The sequence below is a fragment of the Pelmatolapia mariae genome, linkage group LG14 (assembly GCF_036321145.2).
Source record: "Pelmatolapia mariae isolate MD_Pm_ZW linkage group LG14, Pm_UMD_F_2, whole genome shotgun sequence".
Lineage (NCBI taxonomy): Eukaryota > Metazoa > Chordata > Actinopteri > Cichliformes > Cichlidae > Pelmatolapia > Pelmatolapia mariae.
Window position 1 is genome coordinate 38,862,201 of NC_086239.1, and position 18,582 is coordinate 38,880,782.

Genomic DNA, 18,582 nt, shown 5'->3' on the forward strand with positions numbered 1-18,582 from the left:
TCAAACTGTGTCCTGCTACAAAAACAACCCCAAAATCCTAAAATTCAGTTGTTTTATTTTTCAATTAGGTCAGTGAAAACGTAGCTTTTGAAGTTGTTTTCATGCTGATGCTCTGCAGAACGTGTTTGTGCGTGGACGAGGCAAACACTGATTTTGTGCTGCAATCTCAAATGTTCAGAAAAGATTGTGATATCAGACAGCGCCGTGTTGTTTGCAGGATTCTGACTGATGTTTTTTATCGCCAGCTGCTTTTGCCTTTCCTGTAGACAGAAATATTTTCAAAATAAAAGCAGAAAATCCTCATTTTAAAAATTGATCAGAGCCTAAATGAGGTCTTCTAACCACGCTCGTGTCCAGATCTGGGTCCAAACAAACAAAATGTCAGCACTCAAAATGTTTGGATTCAGTCAAGAAGCCAGTGGTTGGCTGTAATTTGTGAATTCGATGATCTGGTTTGAAGATTAAAGTGAAACGAAAGGTTTTTTTTCTCTAACATGCACGACTCAGACAGCGGGGCGCCTCGATGCTGATGTTGTTCTGTAGTAACTAGTCGTCCTGCGGCATGTAACGCGCTCGTGTGCGTCGGGATGCTGCAGTGAAGATGGAGTGGTCTGATGTGGGAGCAACATGAAACATCAGGCGGAATATTTTTAGGAGCTTCTTCCACACCTCCACCTCTCCTCTCTCCATCTCTCTCTCTCCTCGATCTCTCGCTGACGGCTGCTCTCTTTTCTCCTCGCTCCTCTCTCTTCACATTCAGCAGCTCTCAGCCTGTGAGGAAGAGGAGGAGAGGATGAGGCAGGAGAACAGAGTAGAGTAAAATAGAGCAGAGCGGAGTGCATGCGCGTGAAATCGGCGGCTTTATCGGCTCTTCTCTCTGGGATAATTCTGAACTTCTCGGGTTTGTTCCTCTTTTTCTGCATGTCGGGAAGTTGTTGACGAGTTGATGTAGGCGGGTGGATGAAGATGCTTTCCTCTCGCTCCACAGAGATGTGAAGAAACGTCACGGTGAAGCTCTTTGATTCTTCTGTTTGTGGCGCGTAAATCGAGAAAATCCCTGCTGCCATGTGCACTTCCATCGGAGCGTCTGAAAGATGGAGGCGACCTAAAGTGATAAATTGCCCAGCAGACACGATGAGCTCTTCGATCGAGGCGTAATCACTCAACAAATGTTAATTCAGAGTTTTTCTTTATTCCTTTATTAATCGTCTCCAGGCCAGTGCTGCATCTTAACTTCTGTGACTAGTGTGGGAACCTTTAGGGTTATTTAGGGAACAGGTATTCCGTTCTTCTCCCGAGCTTTCAGCTGAATCTCTGGATATTTAAAGTTTCCATCTTTCAGAGCTCCATCAGGATTTGTGATCTATTTCCAAACCCTCAGCTGAAGAGTGCGTTTGAGAGGGACTTCATCACCGTTCTTTGGATTAGTCATCAGAAAGGAAGCCTCAACATGTAAACATATACTCATAAATCAACTATTTAAACTGTTTAAGAGGAATATCTGTTTCTTAACATCGGAGTTCACACAGGTTTTGTGCGGTGAAACATACGAACGTGAAACAACTTCGGGTTCTTCACTTTTGTGGATTTTCAGGATGCTTCTGGTGTTTTTGTTTTGAAGCCTGTACGTGTGACCGTTGTGCATCGGCTGTTTCTCACAGCGGATCTCTAACGTTTTGGTTCCTAATCAACGATCTGCCATAAGGGAGAACATTTTTCATCCAGACTCGGTCCCTCCGAGGCCCGTCAGGCGACATGTCACCTGTTTTGGACTGAAGGGTCGTCAGCGTCAGACTCGGACAGCAGGAGCAGATATTTTGTTCCTCTGTGGCTTCATCCTCCTCTCAGAGATATGGCGGCGGCTATCGCCAGCTCCCTGATCAGACAGAAGCGCCAGGCCCGCGAGTCCAACAGCGACAAAGTCGCCACTAACAAGCGACGCTCAAGTCCCAGTAAAGACCCGAGGTCTCTGTGTGAGCGACACATCTTCAGCGTCTTTAGCAAAGTTCGCTTCTGCAGCGGAAAGAAAAGACCAGTACGCCGGAAACCAGGTGGGTGGAACGATTCAGAGAGCAAAGGTTTGCCGTATTACAGCGGGACGGGAACACTGCTGCTGCGGCCAGCTCTCAGACAGATTCATGACCACGCTGATCAGAGCAGCTTAGCACGATTCACCATTCAAAATAATCCTTCTTTATCTTACACAGGGCATCCTTTGTCTTTCTGATTGGCTGTCGCTCGTAAAGTAGCAGATATATGACAGGAAATAACACAGGTCCAATTTAATGTGAACAACCTGCAGCTTTAACTCAGCTTTCTTCTGATTGGCTGTATCTTGCAAACAGAAAGTTTTAACAGCAGGTGAGCAGGCCTTCTGTGCACCTGACGAGCTGATGTCATAGACAGGAATAGACAGGAAATGTTCTTATATGGCAATATATAAGACCATTCTGGCTCCTCCCACTCGAACACTAAACAGACACCTTGGTTGCTGCACAGGTACCTGATCAGAACTGATTGATGTTCTGATCTGTTGGAAGTCATCATGGGCAGAACCCCTTTTTTTCTCCTGACTTTGCCCCTATAAGTTACATATTTCACTGTCTATCCCTTTTTTTTGCTGCCTAGCCTGACCTGTCTCCCCAGTGTAAGTTTGTATATTGTATGTAATGTCTGTATGGTCGACTAGGTCTGTCATTTCAGATGCAGGCAACTGCAACTGACAAATAAAGCTTATCCTTAAGCTTTATTTGTTGATAAAAGTACATTTAATTTAATTCAGATTAAGAGCTTTCCTTACCTGTGTCTGTTGAGGGTCCGTCAACACTGAAGAAGTTCATTGGTCGCCTTGACGAGGGCGGTTTCAGCTTTTTAAAGCTCAGAAAGTTGAAGCTCAGCTTTAATTTGAGGTTTCTGTGGTGTTGTATGTTCTGTGGGTTTATCATGATACTGGATTACATAAAGAAAACTCACCTCCCTGTTTGCTGTGGGTTCTTCCATGTTCTCTGTTTTATTTGTAATGAGCGTTGCATCATCAGATCCCCACGGTGTGATTCCAGACGGCATTTTTCTTTTCTTGAAGTAACTGCAAACCTTTATGTTTTTTAGTCCTCCTGCAGAATAACGAGATAAAAGTCGACCTGAACTCGAGCGGCGTTCCCTCCAGAGAAAGCTTCTCGGAGAGCAGCAGCAGAGCGTCGGAGAACTGGACGGATGTCTGCGTTTACACATTTATGAGCTAGCTGCAGCTCTCATCTCTCATTAGCCGACTCCCCGCCGTCGCCTCCGCCTCCTGTTTTCTTGGCAATACAACAAACAGCTTCTTAAAGAAACTATTACGCAGCACTTGTGCTTGATCAGCTCCTTCAGAGTCTGCAGACTTCAAGTTCTCCAGTAAGGAGCTGGTAGGAAGAGGCCGAGTTATTCATGAGTTGTTCTGCAGCTGGTGAAGTCGGCGTTCAGCTCAACGTCAGCACTTTGCCCTGCTTTGATGTTTCGCCCTCACTGAGTCCTCTGCTAATGAGATCTGTTACTGCATGAAGCCTTTTTGAAGCCGTAAAGATTTCACCCCCAACTTTGCTCAAGTTCAAATCAAAACACGACCGCGTGCCTCCAGTATCCTTCAGCAGCACTCCCAGGTTTTCCTTTGGCTTTTTCGCCACCTTTTTGTGCAGAATCGACCACACACAGGGGCAAAGTGTGGCCTGAGGGCCAGATTCAAGCCGCGCGCTCTCTCAGTCTGGCCTGCAATGTCCTAAAAGGAAAACTGTGATGTGTAGTGGGCTTGAAACATGTAGGAAAGTTGCAGAGAAGGTTCTGGTTGCTCATTGCTCAGACTGTCCTGTAATTATACATTTACAATGTAAAGTTTTCATTAATTCACAGAGCATATCCTGTAGTTTGGTGTGGCGTGGAGGGAAAACTGCTTTGGATTGGAGTCATCGTCGGGCAGATTCTGGCCCACGGGCCTCATGTTTGACACTCCGGATTTACACCATCACTGTGTTGGTGTGTGGAAACCAGTAATGAGGTCCATGAGCTATTTCCTCGTAGACCTCTAAAGGACAGGAAGTCTTCAGGTGTCGCCCCCTGGTGGCCTTTAAAAGGAATGCACATTTAGAAAACGTTGGCTTTTGTACCATCTCGGGTCATCGATAAATATATGTAAGAGATGAGCAGGTGGGTTTCTTTCATCATTATCACGGTTTCTTCGTGTAGAAAGCTCCCACAGCAGCAGACGGTGTTCTTAGTTCAGCGTTTATCGTTTCGCTGCGACTCGGGAAGACGAGGTTCGGTTTTAAAGGCGCTGTCAGTCTGATCACGCCTGAGCTCGGGGAGCAGCATGTGACGAGGTGTTTTGTCGCCCGCAGCCTCACAGATGTTAAAACTCACAGCTTGTCTTCACACAGCGTGACACACACTCACAGATATAGCTCCTGGATCCGTGCTTATAATTAGTGATTACACCTTGCAGATGTTTCGTGACTGTCGGTGTTTGAATCGTCAGCACGCTGACTTTAGATTCAACTTCTGAACATCAAAACACAGCGTGAGGTACGTCACTGCCCTCTAAAATAAACCAGCTGACTTCTATGGCCTTCCTTTAAAATGCACTGATGACATAAAGATGTGGGAAAACAACTGAATGCATTTATGAACGTAAAAATGACCAAAAATAAAGAAGTTAGCTCCTTGAATATAAACTTTAGGTCCTTATCGGTATTTAGTTAATATTAATTTCTGTTTGACACCTTAAATCCTTTAAATTGATCATGTTGGAGGCTATTATTATTCTCTGAATTCATAACCAAGATTGCTTTTACCAGAAAGTAAACCTGTGAGCAAGCACTTGAGCAAGGCGATAGTGGGAAAGAAAAACCCACTTTTAAGAGGACGAAACCTCCAGCAGAGCCAGGCTCAAGGAGGGGCGGGGCCATCTGCTGTGACCGGCTGGGAGTGAGGATGAATTGGATAATAAGGACACACAACGCAGTGGGTCAGTGATGCTGTCGTCAAACAATGTGAAAATGATCCGTTTAAAGCAGGAAGCTGTTTGCATCCACTTCCTCTCTGTGAAACAAGGCCTTTAATACTGTGACTGCATGAAATGTTAGCTTGTAGGAAGTGTAGAGGATTTGTTGATGATATCAAACATCACTCTGTTGTTGATTTATACATGTGAGCTGTTTGACGGGTAATCAGAGTAAAACCAAATGACTTTAATGAGCAGCAGCCAATAAAGGTCTTTGTTTAGTTCTTTGTGTTTTGTAGGGACGGTTGGTCCTTCTGTGTGTCAGCTCCTCCACACTCACACACTCACATGTCTGCTCTGTTAAAAGGTGAAGATTTACCTTGTTGTCGTTTCCGGACACGTATGTGTGTCTTCGGTCCTTTCAGATGTTAAGTAGCACAGCGGCCTGCTCCACATTAGCCTCGCTGTCTTTTTGGTCTATTTCTGCCAGAGATGAGTCCTTCTGGCCCACATTGTCATCTGGAGCATCACTTCGTCTGCTCAGCTTCTACTGTGTTTACATCCTCAGACCTTCAGCTCGGTGTTAAAGTCAAGCAGGAGGGACTCACGCGCTGAGCCGTGGCCTCAGGGTTTGTCTCTGGGGCACATGTGACGCTCTGCGGTTTAAACCATGTGTGTTTGTGTGCCCTTAAGCTTCACGTGGCCCAGGCTGGAAACCCATCAGCAGCCGTCTGCTAACTCTGAGGTCAAAGGTCACTGATTTGGGGCTTCAGGAACTTCCTGACTCTCTCCACACAGATTGGAGGGTTTCCGATGGTCTGCCAGGCCTTCATGTTTAAACATGTTCTTAAACTAGTGGCTAACACACTGTTAGTGTTATATGTCTTATGCGAGCAAAGGGTGAACTGCTGATTTATCAGCTAATGCTAGCTAGCGTGATTTGCAAGCTGACTGTACAGGTGTGACAGTTCTCTGCGGTCGAGTCTGTGTGAGGAACGCTGGACGGGAAATGTTGGGATGTACGCTGGTTTCTTCCTCTTCTTCCCAAATGTGAAAGTAGAGAAGAAGAAGAATCGCTTACATGAGTGAGATAAACTCAGCAATGCTACCTGACGACCTGCTGTCAGGTACAGACTGTGTGTGGGTGTGTGTGCGTGTGTGTGCGGGCTGAACCTCACATCGGTCTTTGTGTTTCAGAGCCGCAGCTGAAGGGCATCGTGACGCGCCTCTTCAGCGAGCAGGGCTTCTTCCTGCAGATGCAGCCCGATGGAGCCATCAGCGGGACCAAGGACGAGAACAGCGACTACAGTGAGTCCCACATTTAAACTGTATTTGTCTAGACCGCACGCTACATAAAAAATGGGCGTAGCTTCTCTGTCTGAAGAGTGAAGAGAAAATGCCTTACACCTGTACTCTTTTTAATGGCCTCCAGGGGGCGATCCTGAGGGTTTATGGGCTCGTTTTGGGTCATGCTAAATAAAAAGATGAGGTCATTTTGTAAAGTTTGGTGTCAGGAATCAGTTTTGTGAAGGGTTCAGTGAGCATGTTGTTGCACACTCACTACTGTGTGATGTCGTGGTCGCTACCTCCAACTTTTATGGAAAGACAACATAAAAGAAACTTCTGTGTTTCACAGCCAAAGTGTAAAAAAAACTGTGGATCAAATCATCTGATGTCAAACAAGAGAACAGCTCAGAAAGGTAAAACCTCACACAGAAGAAGGATCTCAAATACAACAGCTTATTAAATCAGAACATAAACATAATCCAACAATCTTCTGCTGCTTCCCCGGGTTTGGGTCATGAAGTCTAACCAGAGAAGCCTGGACTTCCTTCGCCCCAGCCAGCTCCTCCAGCTCATCCAGGGGGGATTTGTTCCCAGCCAGCTGAGATATAATCTCTCCAGTGAGTCCTGGGTCTGCCGGGGCCTCCTCCCGGTTGGACTTGCCTGAACTATTCGATGTGGAGGACCAGCAGATCTGCTCTGAGCCCCTCACAAATGTCTGAAAGCCCCGTCACTAAGTGCGCTTCAAGGGAAACGCATTTCCACCGCTTACACCTGCAGCGCAACTCTTTCAGTCACTGCCCACAGGTGAGGGTAGGGATGTCAATCCAGCGTCTGCACCGCTGCGGACTCCGCCCCAATCCATCTGTCGCTCTCACGCTCCACCCTCCCCTCACTAAAGACACCTCCCCTACAACGCTGTCATGTTTAACACATTCGCTTGGCAGACAAAAGGTCGTTGGTTTGATTCCACAAATCCCGTTTGGGGTTGCGTCAGAAAACTTAATTCACACATGCCAAACAGGCACAGTGGCGACCCCTTGTGGCTACAGCTGCTCATCAAACGTCACGACTTCCAACTTGGACATAAACTCATCGCAGTGTTTACTGCTGTCAGCGGAGGAGTCGCCCCCTGCTGGACAGCAAAGAGTGCAGGTTTTCTGTTTGTTTTATTTTAATCCACTTTGCAGAGCCGAAGCTGCATCTGCCGTCTGTAACAGAGTGATCTGAGGTGGAGCAGTCTGAAGACAGTTTCCGATCGTCAATACTCGGTCACGTTTCCGCTGCAGGTCTTTGTTTCTCGGCTGGATGAGCTCAGGATTACAGCCTCTGCTGCTTCCTGTAAATCCTTTTGGTTTGGAAAAAAAGAAGCAAAAACAGGACAAGAAGAGGAGGAGGAGGAGGAGATGTTTTGGATTCCCCTCTCTCCCCCTCTCGCTTTCTCTTTCTCTCTGATCATCTCTGAGTTAAATAAAGGAGGATTAACCGCAGCCATTGCCACAGGCCTCTTCCTCCTCCACCTCCTCCTACTCCTCATCCTCACCCACACTGCAGCTCTCTGTCCCCGAGGATTAAATCACCTCTCATCACTGCGTCCCTCTATCACCCCCCCTCCCCCCCCTCGCTCTCTCTCTGCTTTTATTCAGTCTTTTTCTCTCGCTTTATCAGCTGGAAGCACATCAGCAGGCTGAGCCGGGTTTTAACCACCGTTACAGATCGACTAAAAGCACAAAAATTCACAGTTTGAAGAGGTGTAATGGGATTTTTTAATGCTGAGTGGGTCTGATTTACACAGGTGCAGAAGATTTAAAGCAGTGATGGAAGACTCACTGCTGGTTTATTAATTTAAACCTGCTCTGTGCGACTCTTCATGACATTTTCATTTCTGACACTTTTTACTGCAAATGTGTAAACAGAAAGAAGCAGACGTTTCTGTAGTTTGCAGGTTTGTGTGTTAACACAATGCAGAGGAGGAAAGGCATCAGCAACGAGCTTAAAGAAGCATCGGTTGATGTCCATCGGTCATGCAGGGATAAGGCCATCTCCAAAGAATCTCAAGTCCGTTATTCCACAGCGGAGGACGGTATCCACACGTGGAAAACACTCAAGACATCATCTCAGGAGTGGATATCCCAGCAGATTCCCCCCAGGAGACTCTACAGGCCTCTGTTAGCATGCTAGCATGTAACAGCTGAAAAAGGAGAGAATCGAGCTGCTGCAACGGTCCAGAGTCCGGGTCTCAACCTCAGCCTGGCTGAGACGCTGGGACCTCGTGGCTAACCCACCAATGATGAATTATTCCATTTTCACATCATCCTGCAGTGTTAAAACTTTCTGCTCCTTCTGATATATATGTGTATATATTTATAGAACAAAAATATTCTGGGAGGTCTCGAATTCAGTTCAATTCAGTTTTATTTATACAGCGCCAAATCACAACAATAGTCACCTCAAGGTGCTTTATATTGTAATGTAGACCCTACAATAATACATACAGAGAAAAACCCAACAATCATATGACCTCCTATGAGCAAGCACATTGGTGACAGTGGGAAGGAAAAACTCCCTTTTAACAGGAAGAAACCTGCAGGAGAGGAAGAGAGCCAGATCGTTAACTTTTGAAATCATGGTCGTTAAGGAGGAAGTTTTATCCAGGAGTTAGTGCAGTATCTTAGTTCCTCGTTCGTCTCCGCCACTTGATCATCACATCTGCTTTCAAAACGCCAAATGACTCAACTCGAGGTTTCACAATAAGAGCTCGGTAACTGTGGCAGACTTCCTGGTAGCTCCATCCGTCTTCTGTGCTCTCTGTGACGTTTTGTATTAATCTACTTTTGTTCCATTTCTGCCTCTCACTACCTAACTCTCTCTCTCTGTCTGTTTCTATGTCTCTCGCCCTCCAGCTCTGTTTAACCTGATCCCAGTAGGTTTGAGGGTCGTGGCCATCCAGGGAGTGAAGGCCGCGCTGTACGTGGCCATGAACGCCGAGGGATTCCTCTACACATCTGTAAGAACAACTGCCTCATCCTCATGTCCTTCTTGAGCTTGTTTGGTTAAAGGTTTGGAGCGTCACTTCCTTCCAAGGTGAATCTCTGACACAAACACCTGCAGGAGCAGGTAAAGGCAGGAGCTCCTGACGTGTCCCCAACAATCATTTTAACTATTAACACATCTCGTTCCTGAAAACACTGATAGTCATCAACTACTGTTTGTGAGGTAATAAGGTGTTGCTGCTTTGCTCAAGGACTCGGGCAGAATTTAAGGGTGACACTGAGATAAAGTTTCTCACTGGGTTTTTCACTTCTCTCAGTTTTAATGTGATCCCCCACATGATCTGATTTCAGATCTTATTTCATTATCTGTCCGATCCAGTTCTTCCCCTGCAAAGAGATCCTGGGTTTATTTTTTCTGTTTGAGCTCGTGTTCAGATGCAAACTCGGTGACATTACGGTACAAAAGTTCCACTTTTAGACAGCGTGTGTAATAATTAATTGATGATGAACAATGGAAGTAGTTAAGAGGACAGCCCTGATCAGACCGAGTACATCTGCAGCTGTTGTACTGCTGCTCTGCCTCAGTGAGTCCATCTAACATCCATAATTCACAACACGTGCATAAAACTTTAAAATGCAATTCCTGAGCCTCTCTGTGCGCAGCATCAGGAAGGAGACAGAGTGGTGGAGGAAGAGGAGGATAACAGTGACGATGTGAGGAAGCTTTCTCAGGCGTGTTAGACACAAAAACTAAATATGAGCTCGCAGCGCGCCTAAAGAAGCTAGCTGTTAGCTGCGATCGTTGGTCAGCGCTGCGGGGAAGATGTAATTCTGAGGAACGACCATGAACTACCTGTTCTGCACCGCTCCTATTGGCTGCTGCTGTCTGTCAATCACAGATGTCTCGCCGCCACTGCGATTTGAAGCCACAGACGCTGACTGTGTGGTAGTTTGAGTCAGTCTAACACGAGCGTGCCTTCGTGGCAGGTACGTGATGAAACCTTGCTGCCACTTTGCAGCTGCGCTTTACTTCTGCTTTGTGGTTTGATGCCAAATATGGAAGTGCAGCTGTTAGTAAATGTTTCTGCACTTGTTAGCTCGATGGTCCTCTTCATGAATCTTAATCATTAATTAATTATTAATTAATCACAAATTGGCCTGATCCCATCTCACCAGTCAGTCCTGACTGCTCACACAATGCTTTGAAATGTAAATGCTTCCCATTGAGAACGGGGAGATCAGATGACTTTATCCCAGTGATCTCTCAGCCCTTCAACCACATGCCAGATAAATCGAGAATGGAAGAGGCAGCCCTTTTTTTTTAGGAGGTAAAGTGAGGATTTGGTTCGGCTCCATAAAATATAAACTCATGTTCTCTCAGGTGTAGCTTCAGATGAAGAGTACAGCAGCTCCTCCTCTTGCTCTGCAGTTATGTAAGAGCATTACAGCATGAGCGGTGAGACAGCTGCAAGTAAAGTTGTGGTGTGCTGGGAGGCCCGAGCGTCTCAACACTGTTTACTGAAACCATCATGTCTTGATATGAGATGCAGGCTGCGTGCTGGGAGGAAAAAATACGCTTTTCATCATTTATTCCCTCTGTTTCCTCTTCCTCCTCCTCTACATCATCGTCACGCTCCATTTGAAGTCCCGGCTTTCCTTCCTCGTGGCTTCTTTTTCCTTTTTATCTGTTGCTGTGTTTGTGTTGGGTTTTATTAAGTGTAGTAGTGACTTCAGCTTGATTCTTATTAGATTCTCAGTCACTCATGAATCATTTTAAACACTCTAAAAGAATGAGACAGATTTGTAATTAGCATGTCAGTGACATCTCACGGTACCCAGTGAACAAAGTTTTTACATCAAATACAAATTTTATGACAGGAACGCGTCTCAAAAGTTGGAGCAGGGCAGCAAAAGGCTGGAAGAGTAAGCACAACGACACATAAACATGATCGGCAACAGGTCAGAAACAGATTACATATAAAAACAGCCTCTAAGTTTCTTCAAGAGCCTGCAGTCCAGACCTGAGAACAAAAACTGCTTTTTATTTATTAAGTGAACACAGAATTGAGGTAACTGAACACTGGCTCTGGGTTTCTGAAAGACACATTTCAACAACTGTATTTAGAAGCTCCAAGTTTCAAATGTTGGGACAGGTTTTTGTATGTTATGGGGGGCTGTTCTGCTCTGATTGGCTCGCCTGACCACCTGTTATACCCAGAGGGTGCACACACACACACACACACACACACACACACACACACACCTGTTATACCTGGAGGGAGGTGCTAAACTGGGACTTTAAACGGCTCAGCAGTCACGTTTGGTGTCAAAATGTCCACCACACAGATCGTACCACAGCTTCCTGCTCCGTGAAGGATAGAGTGCATGAACAAGACTTACATTAATATTTCAACTTAAAAGCTTTTTAAAGCTTTCAAAATAATGTTGAGTCTTAGTCTTCAGCTGCTTTGTACTGAGTTTCCTTTCCCATTTATGTTTTATGGATGTTACTTTATTGAAGTTCTTACAGTTAAGATTCCTTTTGTTTAATTAAAATTTTGTAATGTATCACATCGTTATAGGATCAATATTTCATTTCTAAGCTTGTTCTTTTAATTGGATTTTCACATTTCTACAGCTTTTTCTTCACCACCTGCTCACTGACAGTTTTAGTCTTTAGTCCTTTTTTGTTGATTTTACTCAGTAAAAGCAAACAGAATCTCATGTTATGCAGATGATGTGTTGGTTTACAAGTATTCACACTGCATATGGGACAAACGTCTTCCTTTGTCCTGCTCAGAGCTGTCAGACTGAAGATTATACAGAATGTAAAAATGCAAAATGCTGACACTGATTTTAACAAGTTCGAAAAAACTGATGGACCATGGATGTTGGAAACAAATGCTCTGACGAAGACTACGGGGAAGATCGCCAACAGAAGGGCAATCAGGGGAGTGGATAGAGCTCAACACAAAACTAAAGAATAAATACAGTGAAATGTTACTCCAAAAGAGACAGAAGCAAAGCATGGACAGTAAAATTAACGGAGTGCATTTTCTCATGAATGGGTGTTAACCTGGCCTGTTTTTAAGATCTGGACGTCCGACAGACTGCAGCGGTGAACAGTTCCTGTGCTCAGTGTGCACCTCAGGTGTACTCAGACTGAGCTTTTGTAATACTCTCATGTCCTGTTACATGTGACGGTGCGCCTCCGCCCTGCAGTGCTGCTGACTCTATCGTGTGGGTGTAATGCGATCGATCGCCTTCAAGGTGTTTCGTATTGGTCACGGCTCATTGGCTGCTTCGCGTGTCGTGTCCTATTGCGCGGCTCACATCCTGCCGTGTTTCTGTAACGTGAAGTATCAGCATGTAGCGACCGTTTCCCGCCTGTCCTGTCACACGAGGCAGGCAGATGCATATGGAAGTAAAATGATGACGAAAGCTTTGAGGACAAACTGAACCGTGACGCTAAAAGGCTGCTGGTCAGCACTCGACGCTGTTCATTTTAAAATAAAAGCCCCAAGTTTAAACTTCAAAATAAAATTCAGATAAAAGCAGCTGAGTCGTGCAATCAAACATGTAGACGCACAGAGATGTGAAGCAGGCAGTCGTGTAAGAAAAACTACAAAATGATCTCTCTGCTGATTATACTTCAAATGTTTTCTGTGTGTTTGTGTATCAGGATGTGTTCACACCAGAGTGCAAGTTCAAGGAGTCGGTCTTTGAAAACTACTACGTCATCTACTCGTCCACCATGTATCGGCAGCACGAGTCGGGCCGGGCTTGGTTCCTGGGCCTCAATAAGGAAGGAATCATCATGAAGGGAAACCGAGTGAAGAAAACCAAACCGTGCTCACACTTTGTCCCCAGACCCATCGAAGGTGAGACCAACTGTGGACACAGATGTTGGTGGTGGCGATGCTTTCATGTCTCACAGGTCAGACAGAAAGACGTCGCATTCTGGAAAACAAAAGGACGAAATGTGAATTAGTAACGCCACCATCGATTTTATTTATGTGTAAAGAAGGTATGTGGGTCTGCAGCATTGTTGAGGTCCTCAGGGAACCATCCTGGAGTTCAAGGCAGAGTGAATATTTATCATTACAGTTCATGACTGATTTTGCAGGTCTGTGATGACGTTAGCTCAGCTAAGGACAAAGAGTGGAAAACGTTAGTCCAACAGTTAAAGTTGTGTCGGTTAAATTTCTGGTTCATGTTTACACGACAGGAGCTCACGATTCAGTACGGATACAGAATGCATCGCTCATAAAGAGAAAGAAAGATAATAATTCCTTCAGATGTTTCAAATTTTCAGAAATATTTAAACATTTGAGGAAAAAAGCAAATGTTTCAGTTCCATTTCATTTAACCAACAAGTCATATCATATTTCAAAACTTTTAATAAGCTAACGTTAAAAACATTTCACATTGTTCTTCTGTGTGCACGTGCTGCTGTTTTATAAATCAGGAACTACACACATCTTCAACTTTCTCTGCTCCGCGTCATGTGAAAGACACGCAAGTTGTGTTTAGAGGAAAGTGTAACGTCACCTGCCGCTCTGAGCTAAACTCCACACACTCTGTATTTTTACAAAAAAATGTTTTTTTTAATGCAAACATGAGAGAAGGAGAAGTAGAAAAGTCAGCTTTTTCTCCCAGTTTGGGATTTTTGTACTTTTAAATCGACCGTTCTCCACATGTCTGTAGTTTATCATAGTAGAAGATGAGTTCAATAAGCGAAATGGGCTTTGAGATTTTGCATTTAGAGGTGATTTTGTAAATGTAAGGTGCTTAACACTGAAACACTGACATCTAAATTCTCCATTCTGCCTTCCTAAGCAAAACTGTACTGGAAACGTCCTGATATTAAAACACAGAGGCAGGAAAATGTGTTCCATGGTGTTTCTGAACGTCATATCTCAATGATATCTCAAAATCCTTCAGGTGAACCGTTGGCCTTCGTAAAAACTGACCCTCTTAACAGAAAGCAGCCGAGACTCGTATTTCCTGGTGAACTTGAACCAGAATTACCGGCATAAATTGAAAGAATAGCAAAGTCTTTTAACGTGATATTTTTAGTCCTGTTTGAAGATAAAACCAGTAAAACGGCAGCTGACTGCGAGACTGGGAAGTTATGCTGTTGGTTTGTAGGAACCGTTGTAGCTCAGCTGCTGTACTCTTAGATCCTGGAAGCAAACGAGAGAGTCCGAGGAAGGTTTGGAGAGCTCAGAGGTGAGCCAGGAGCCGAGGTCGTCCAGCCAGAACTCAGAGTGTGAGGACAAGGTGAAGCTCTAATATCACAGATGGAGGTTTAACTGGAAACATGAAGCTCCGTCTCTGCTTTCAGCTGCTCTGCCCCTCCCGTCTCATCCCTCATCTTCATTTAAAAATATCCATCAACTATACATCTGTCAACTATCACCTTCCTCTCGTCCTTCTGTCAATCTTCTCCTCTTCCTCTGTGTCCTTCAGCCTCCTTCTCCTCCTCTCCCCTTCGTCCTTCTCCTCCTCGTTAACTCACTGATGTCTTCTTTTACCTGCCTCATTTCTGATTCGTTCTTCTTCTTTTCTATTATTTAACGTCAGCACGTAGACCTTGAAGTAGCTACTAGTTTTAATAGATTTGTCTTTATAATTTGCATAAAGGTTCAGCTGTATCCTCATCCATGGCACGCTGACACAAACTGCACACCTGTGCACAGTTAGTTAGAATTATGTCATTGAATACAGCATCACAGGTTGAACTCTGACATCTGAATTTACGTCTGGATTTTTTTCAGTTTATTTTATGTGTAAATTCGAGAGTTCGTGGTGGCGTGATGCTTTAATGACTCACTGTCTTTCTCCCCCATCCTCCCCCCGCCCTCCCCCCTGTAGTCTGCATGTATAAGGAGCCCTCGCTGCACGAGCTCGAGGAGAAGCTGCTGAAGTCCTCGAGGAGCCCGACGATGAACAGCGAGGAGCGGGCGAGGAGCCTGGAGAGGCAGCAGCGGGCAGCGGAGTCCTCCACAGAACGAGAGGCGTCGTAGCCTGCAGCGCCACCCACAGGAGGAAGACGAGGCGAAGGTGGAGGAGGAGAACTCCCATTTTAACACTCCCTCTGTTCAGCAACAACAACAACTACAACCACACCGACGACGACAACAACCGCCATAACAACGACGGCGAAAACAAAGAAAAAAAGAAGCTTAAAAAAAGGGGAGGGGGGGCGGTGGGGTCTTCGTGCTCGTTATGAAATATTTTAAATCAAATGGGGAAGGGCGAGGGGGAGGGGCCTGTTTGGAAATGGAAAAAAAATCAAGACGTTGATGATGATGATTTACATTTTATGCAAAGAGCCCTGCTGAAATGGCGCCGAGAGGCTAGCCCACCTACTCTTCATCGCCACATTGTAATCATCATCATCATTTCTGTCACAACGATGACAAAATGTTTTTGCGAGTCGAGCGAGCGCTGAGAACTCCGAAGCTTTAAGCCATGTAGAAACTTCACTTCCTTTCATTTCTTAATGAATGCAAAGACTTTCGCACTTTTGACACGCCGCGCTTCTTCTTCTTCTTCTGCGTGATGTTCTGTCCGGTTGGAAGGAAGACCTTTTCTGTTTCGTCTTCTTCAGCTGCCACATCTTTACGTGCGTTATGTTGTGTTTTCGGGGTGGGAGCCTTTGTGGGTTTTTGTTGCAGACACTGGCGACTGAAGGAAGGAAGACGGCCGGGTCTCTGTGCTCTGTGCCGATCGGACCGCTTCCTGTGACGGAGGTCAGTCGGGCGACCGGGTGACTGTACGCCTGAGAGCATCAGAACAGCGTGCCGGTTTGTGTGGTCGCTGCAGGTGGTGTCCACGTGAACTCCACATTCCTGCTTTTTAAAATCACTCAGCAGTTTGTAGATCGACTTCCTGCTTTCGCTTCACGTTGATGAAAACCGACTAAACTTCTTGAAACGCATCCAAACGTGAAGGATTGAGTTCTAAAAAGTTTGTGCGAGGCTCAGAGAAAGGCTTTGATCTTTCAGCCCTAAGTGTTGTCTGCAGGCTTCGTCTCAGGCTGTGTTAACGGCTATTACATCCGCAGAGGAGTTTATATTTGTCACTATGCATCTGAGACATCAGATGTGATACACCTCAGAAGAGCTGGGGTGGAGGTGGGTTGCCAAGAGGCTTGTAAAAGCACCTGCAGCTGTTTATAGGTCAAATACAAGCCCAGTTTACGGTTGGAACAGACTGCAGTATAGATGGTGTACTCCCAAATATTTTCCATGAACAAATAGTTGACGATGGGGGATTTTGAATATCCTAAAACATAATCAATTAATCATTTCAGGGGAAACGTAGGGCAAAAACAACCCTGGATGCCTCTCTGTATAAACTATACAGTCGGTGTGCTGTCAGATTATAGGGAGCACATCGACTGTATGGTCTGTAGTAACCATGAACTGTGCAAACATGCCAGAAATGACCGCTGTGCAGCTTAGCATAGTGCTAATTCTTTTCCATTGCACAGAAAGTAATAAATGAAGGACCGCGGGAGCCCAAAATCAAGCAGCAACTTTCAGCAGCGAGCCAGTCCCCATAGACTCGTATGTTAAAATGCCCAGCTTTACAGTAGAAATAAACAGCCTGGTAAAAAACACTGTTAGAGATAATTTCTCCCGCCTAAGAAGTCTGAGCTCCAGTTTTGGCGACTGAAATTCTGGAATTTTATTTGAATTTTACAGCGAGTGACGTCCTGGTAGCTACAGCTATCCTTTATATACAGTCTGCTCTCCAAAACATGGCTGGTGTGAGTTACTGTTAGAGAGGCCTGCAGCCTGTGAGACACAACCCGGGGCAGGAAAGGTCAAAGAGAGCCGTGAGCACAGGTGAAGGTGGGGGTGTAACTCTGACTGTGGGGATTTTCAGACATGAGGTTGGTCTGAAAGTCTGAAAGCTGCTGGTTTTAAAAAGAGATCAGCAGGACTGTGAAGTCCACCAATAATTTAATAAAAAACTGATCGCAGCTCAGTCTCTCTGTGCTGCGTTCAGGGTCTGATCACATGACAAGATTTTGGGTTTTGCGGCGTTACAAGAAATATTGCATGATGTACTTTCTGTGCGACGCCCCCGCAGACATGGGGAGATTTAAATGATTTATTGAGACACTAACAGCCGAGTTGTGTAACTCTGATCCGGTCTGAACAGGACTGAAGCTGAACGACGAGCCGACCGTGACCTGCCCTGTGCAGGCGTGTTGGAGCTCTGCGTGATGAGGATTTAACGGGTTAAAACGCCACAGCATGCGCTCACTTTGTCTGTTATTAACACGACTGTATGTTTGGTTTTGATGAGGACGGGCACACTGAGCTCTGATTGGTTCAATTTTTTTTATGTTGACTTGGCACGATGTGTGCAGCGGTTCAAGAGAGTGGAAGAAAATTTGAATTTTAAATTTAACTTCAAGGAAAAGATGAAGTGGTCAGTTATTGATTATTGAGTCAAAAGATTCCAGAACAGGTTTTTATGAACTCTCTCATGGATGTGAATGTGTTTGGATAAAAAGTCTGACGCTCCCGCTTTCACTCCCTCCACCGTGATGCATTCAGGTGTCGGCCGATGGGGGGCTTTGGAGCATTTCTGACACTGCCCGCTTTGTTTAGACAAGGAGAACTGCCCTGAAAACCGTTTTACTCCAACCTCGTCTGAACTTCACACAGCTGAAAGGAAAAGATTTCCTGTCATCTTTCAAAATAAAAGTCAAGAGTTTAAGGAAGAGCAGACGTACAGCTCCCTGGGTGGATGCTCAGGATTGAAAGTTCCCTTTATTGTGTCCACCCCGAGTACGTTTCTTCCTTGCATTGCTCTGTAACGGCGAGATCTTTTCCTTTCCAGAAAGTAAAGTTTAGACGTTCAGCCTGAGTCGCTGCACTGCCCTCTCCAACCTCTAAGACTTTCCTTCTTCTCTCACTCAGACCCTTTACTTCTCTCCGATGTTACCGGCCGAGTTTCCCAAAAAGAAAACCGGGGAAAAAAATGAAACAAGTCTCCATCAAACGCGTCCTTCCTCCTGCACACGTTCTATCACTGCCTTCACCGTTCTCAGCGGGAGAAAATCACCAGGACTGCAGCATGTATGGAAAGTCGTTAGTGCCATTAGTGCTGTGATCCTGTCTCTGCAGCTCATACTGTGGTTCCACAAGTTCAGCCTCTGTCGTCACGCTGGCTCAGAACAATTCTGAGAAACTTCTGTCATCATAAAATCATTTGTAAAGATATTTTTGAGTCATAAAGATCAGAGATAGAAAACCTCTGCTCAGGCTGAAATGTCCCTCCACTGTACTGTACTGTCCCTGGTTCCAC

The 18,582-nt window shown here is 45.3% G+C and overlaps 1 protein-coding gene across 3 annotated transcripts in view; it reads left to right on the forward strand.

Annotated features, from left to right (window-relative positions):
* The window catches only part of LOC134641733 (fibroblast growth factor 12-like), a 48,612-nt gene extending 33,169 nt beyond the window's left edge, over positions 1-15,443 (forward strand). For 2 of the 3 annotated variants that reach the window (XM_063494258.1, XM_063494259.1), the window contains exons 2-5: positions 6,170-6,280; positions 9,160-9,263; positions 12,932-13,130; positions 15,127-15,443. In XM_063494258.1, the coding sequence (XP_063350328.1) occupies positions 6,170-6,280; positions 9,160-9,263; positions 12,932-13,130; positions 15,127-15,278 (566 nt within the window). In that variant the 3' untranslated portion in view covers positions 15,279-15,443. Of the gene's footprint in view, positions 1-599; positions 2,052-6,169; positions 6,281-9,159; positions 9,264-12,931; positions 13,131-15,126 lie in introns of those variants that run through there. The other variant, XM_063494257.1, reaches the window with a different exon arrangement.
* Positions 15,444-18,582: the final 3,139 nt, after the last annotated feature.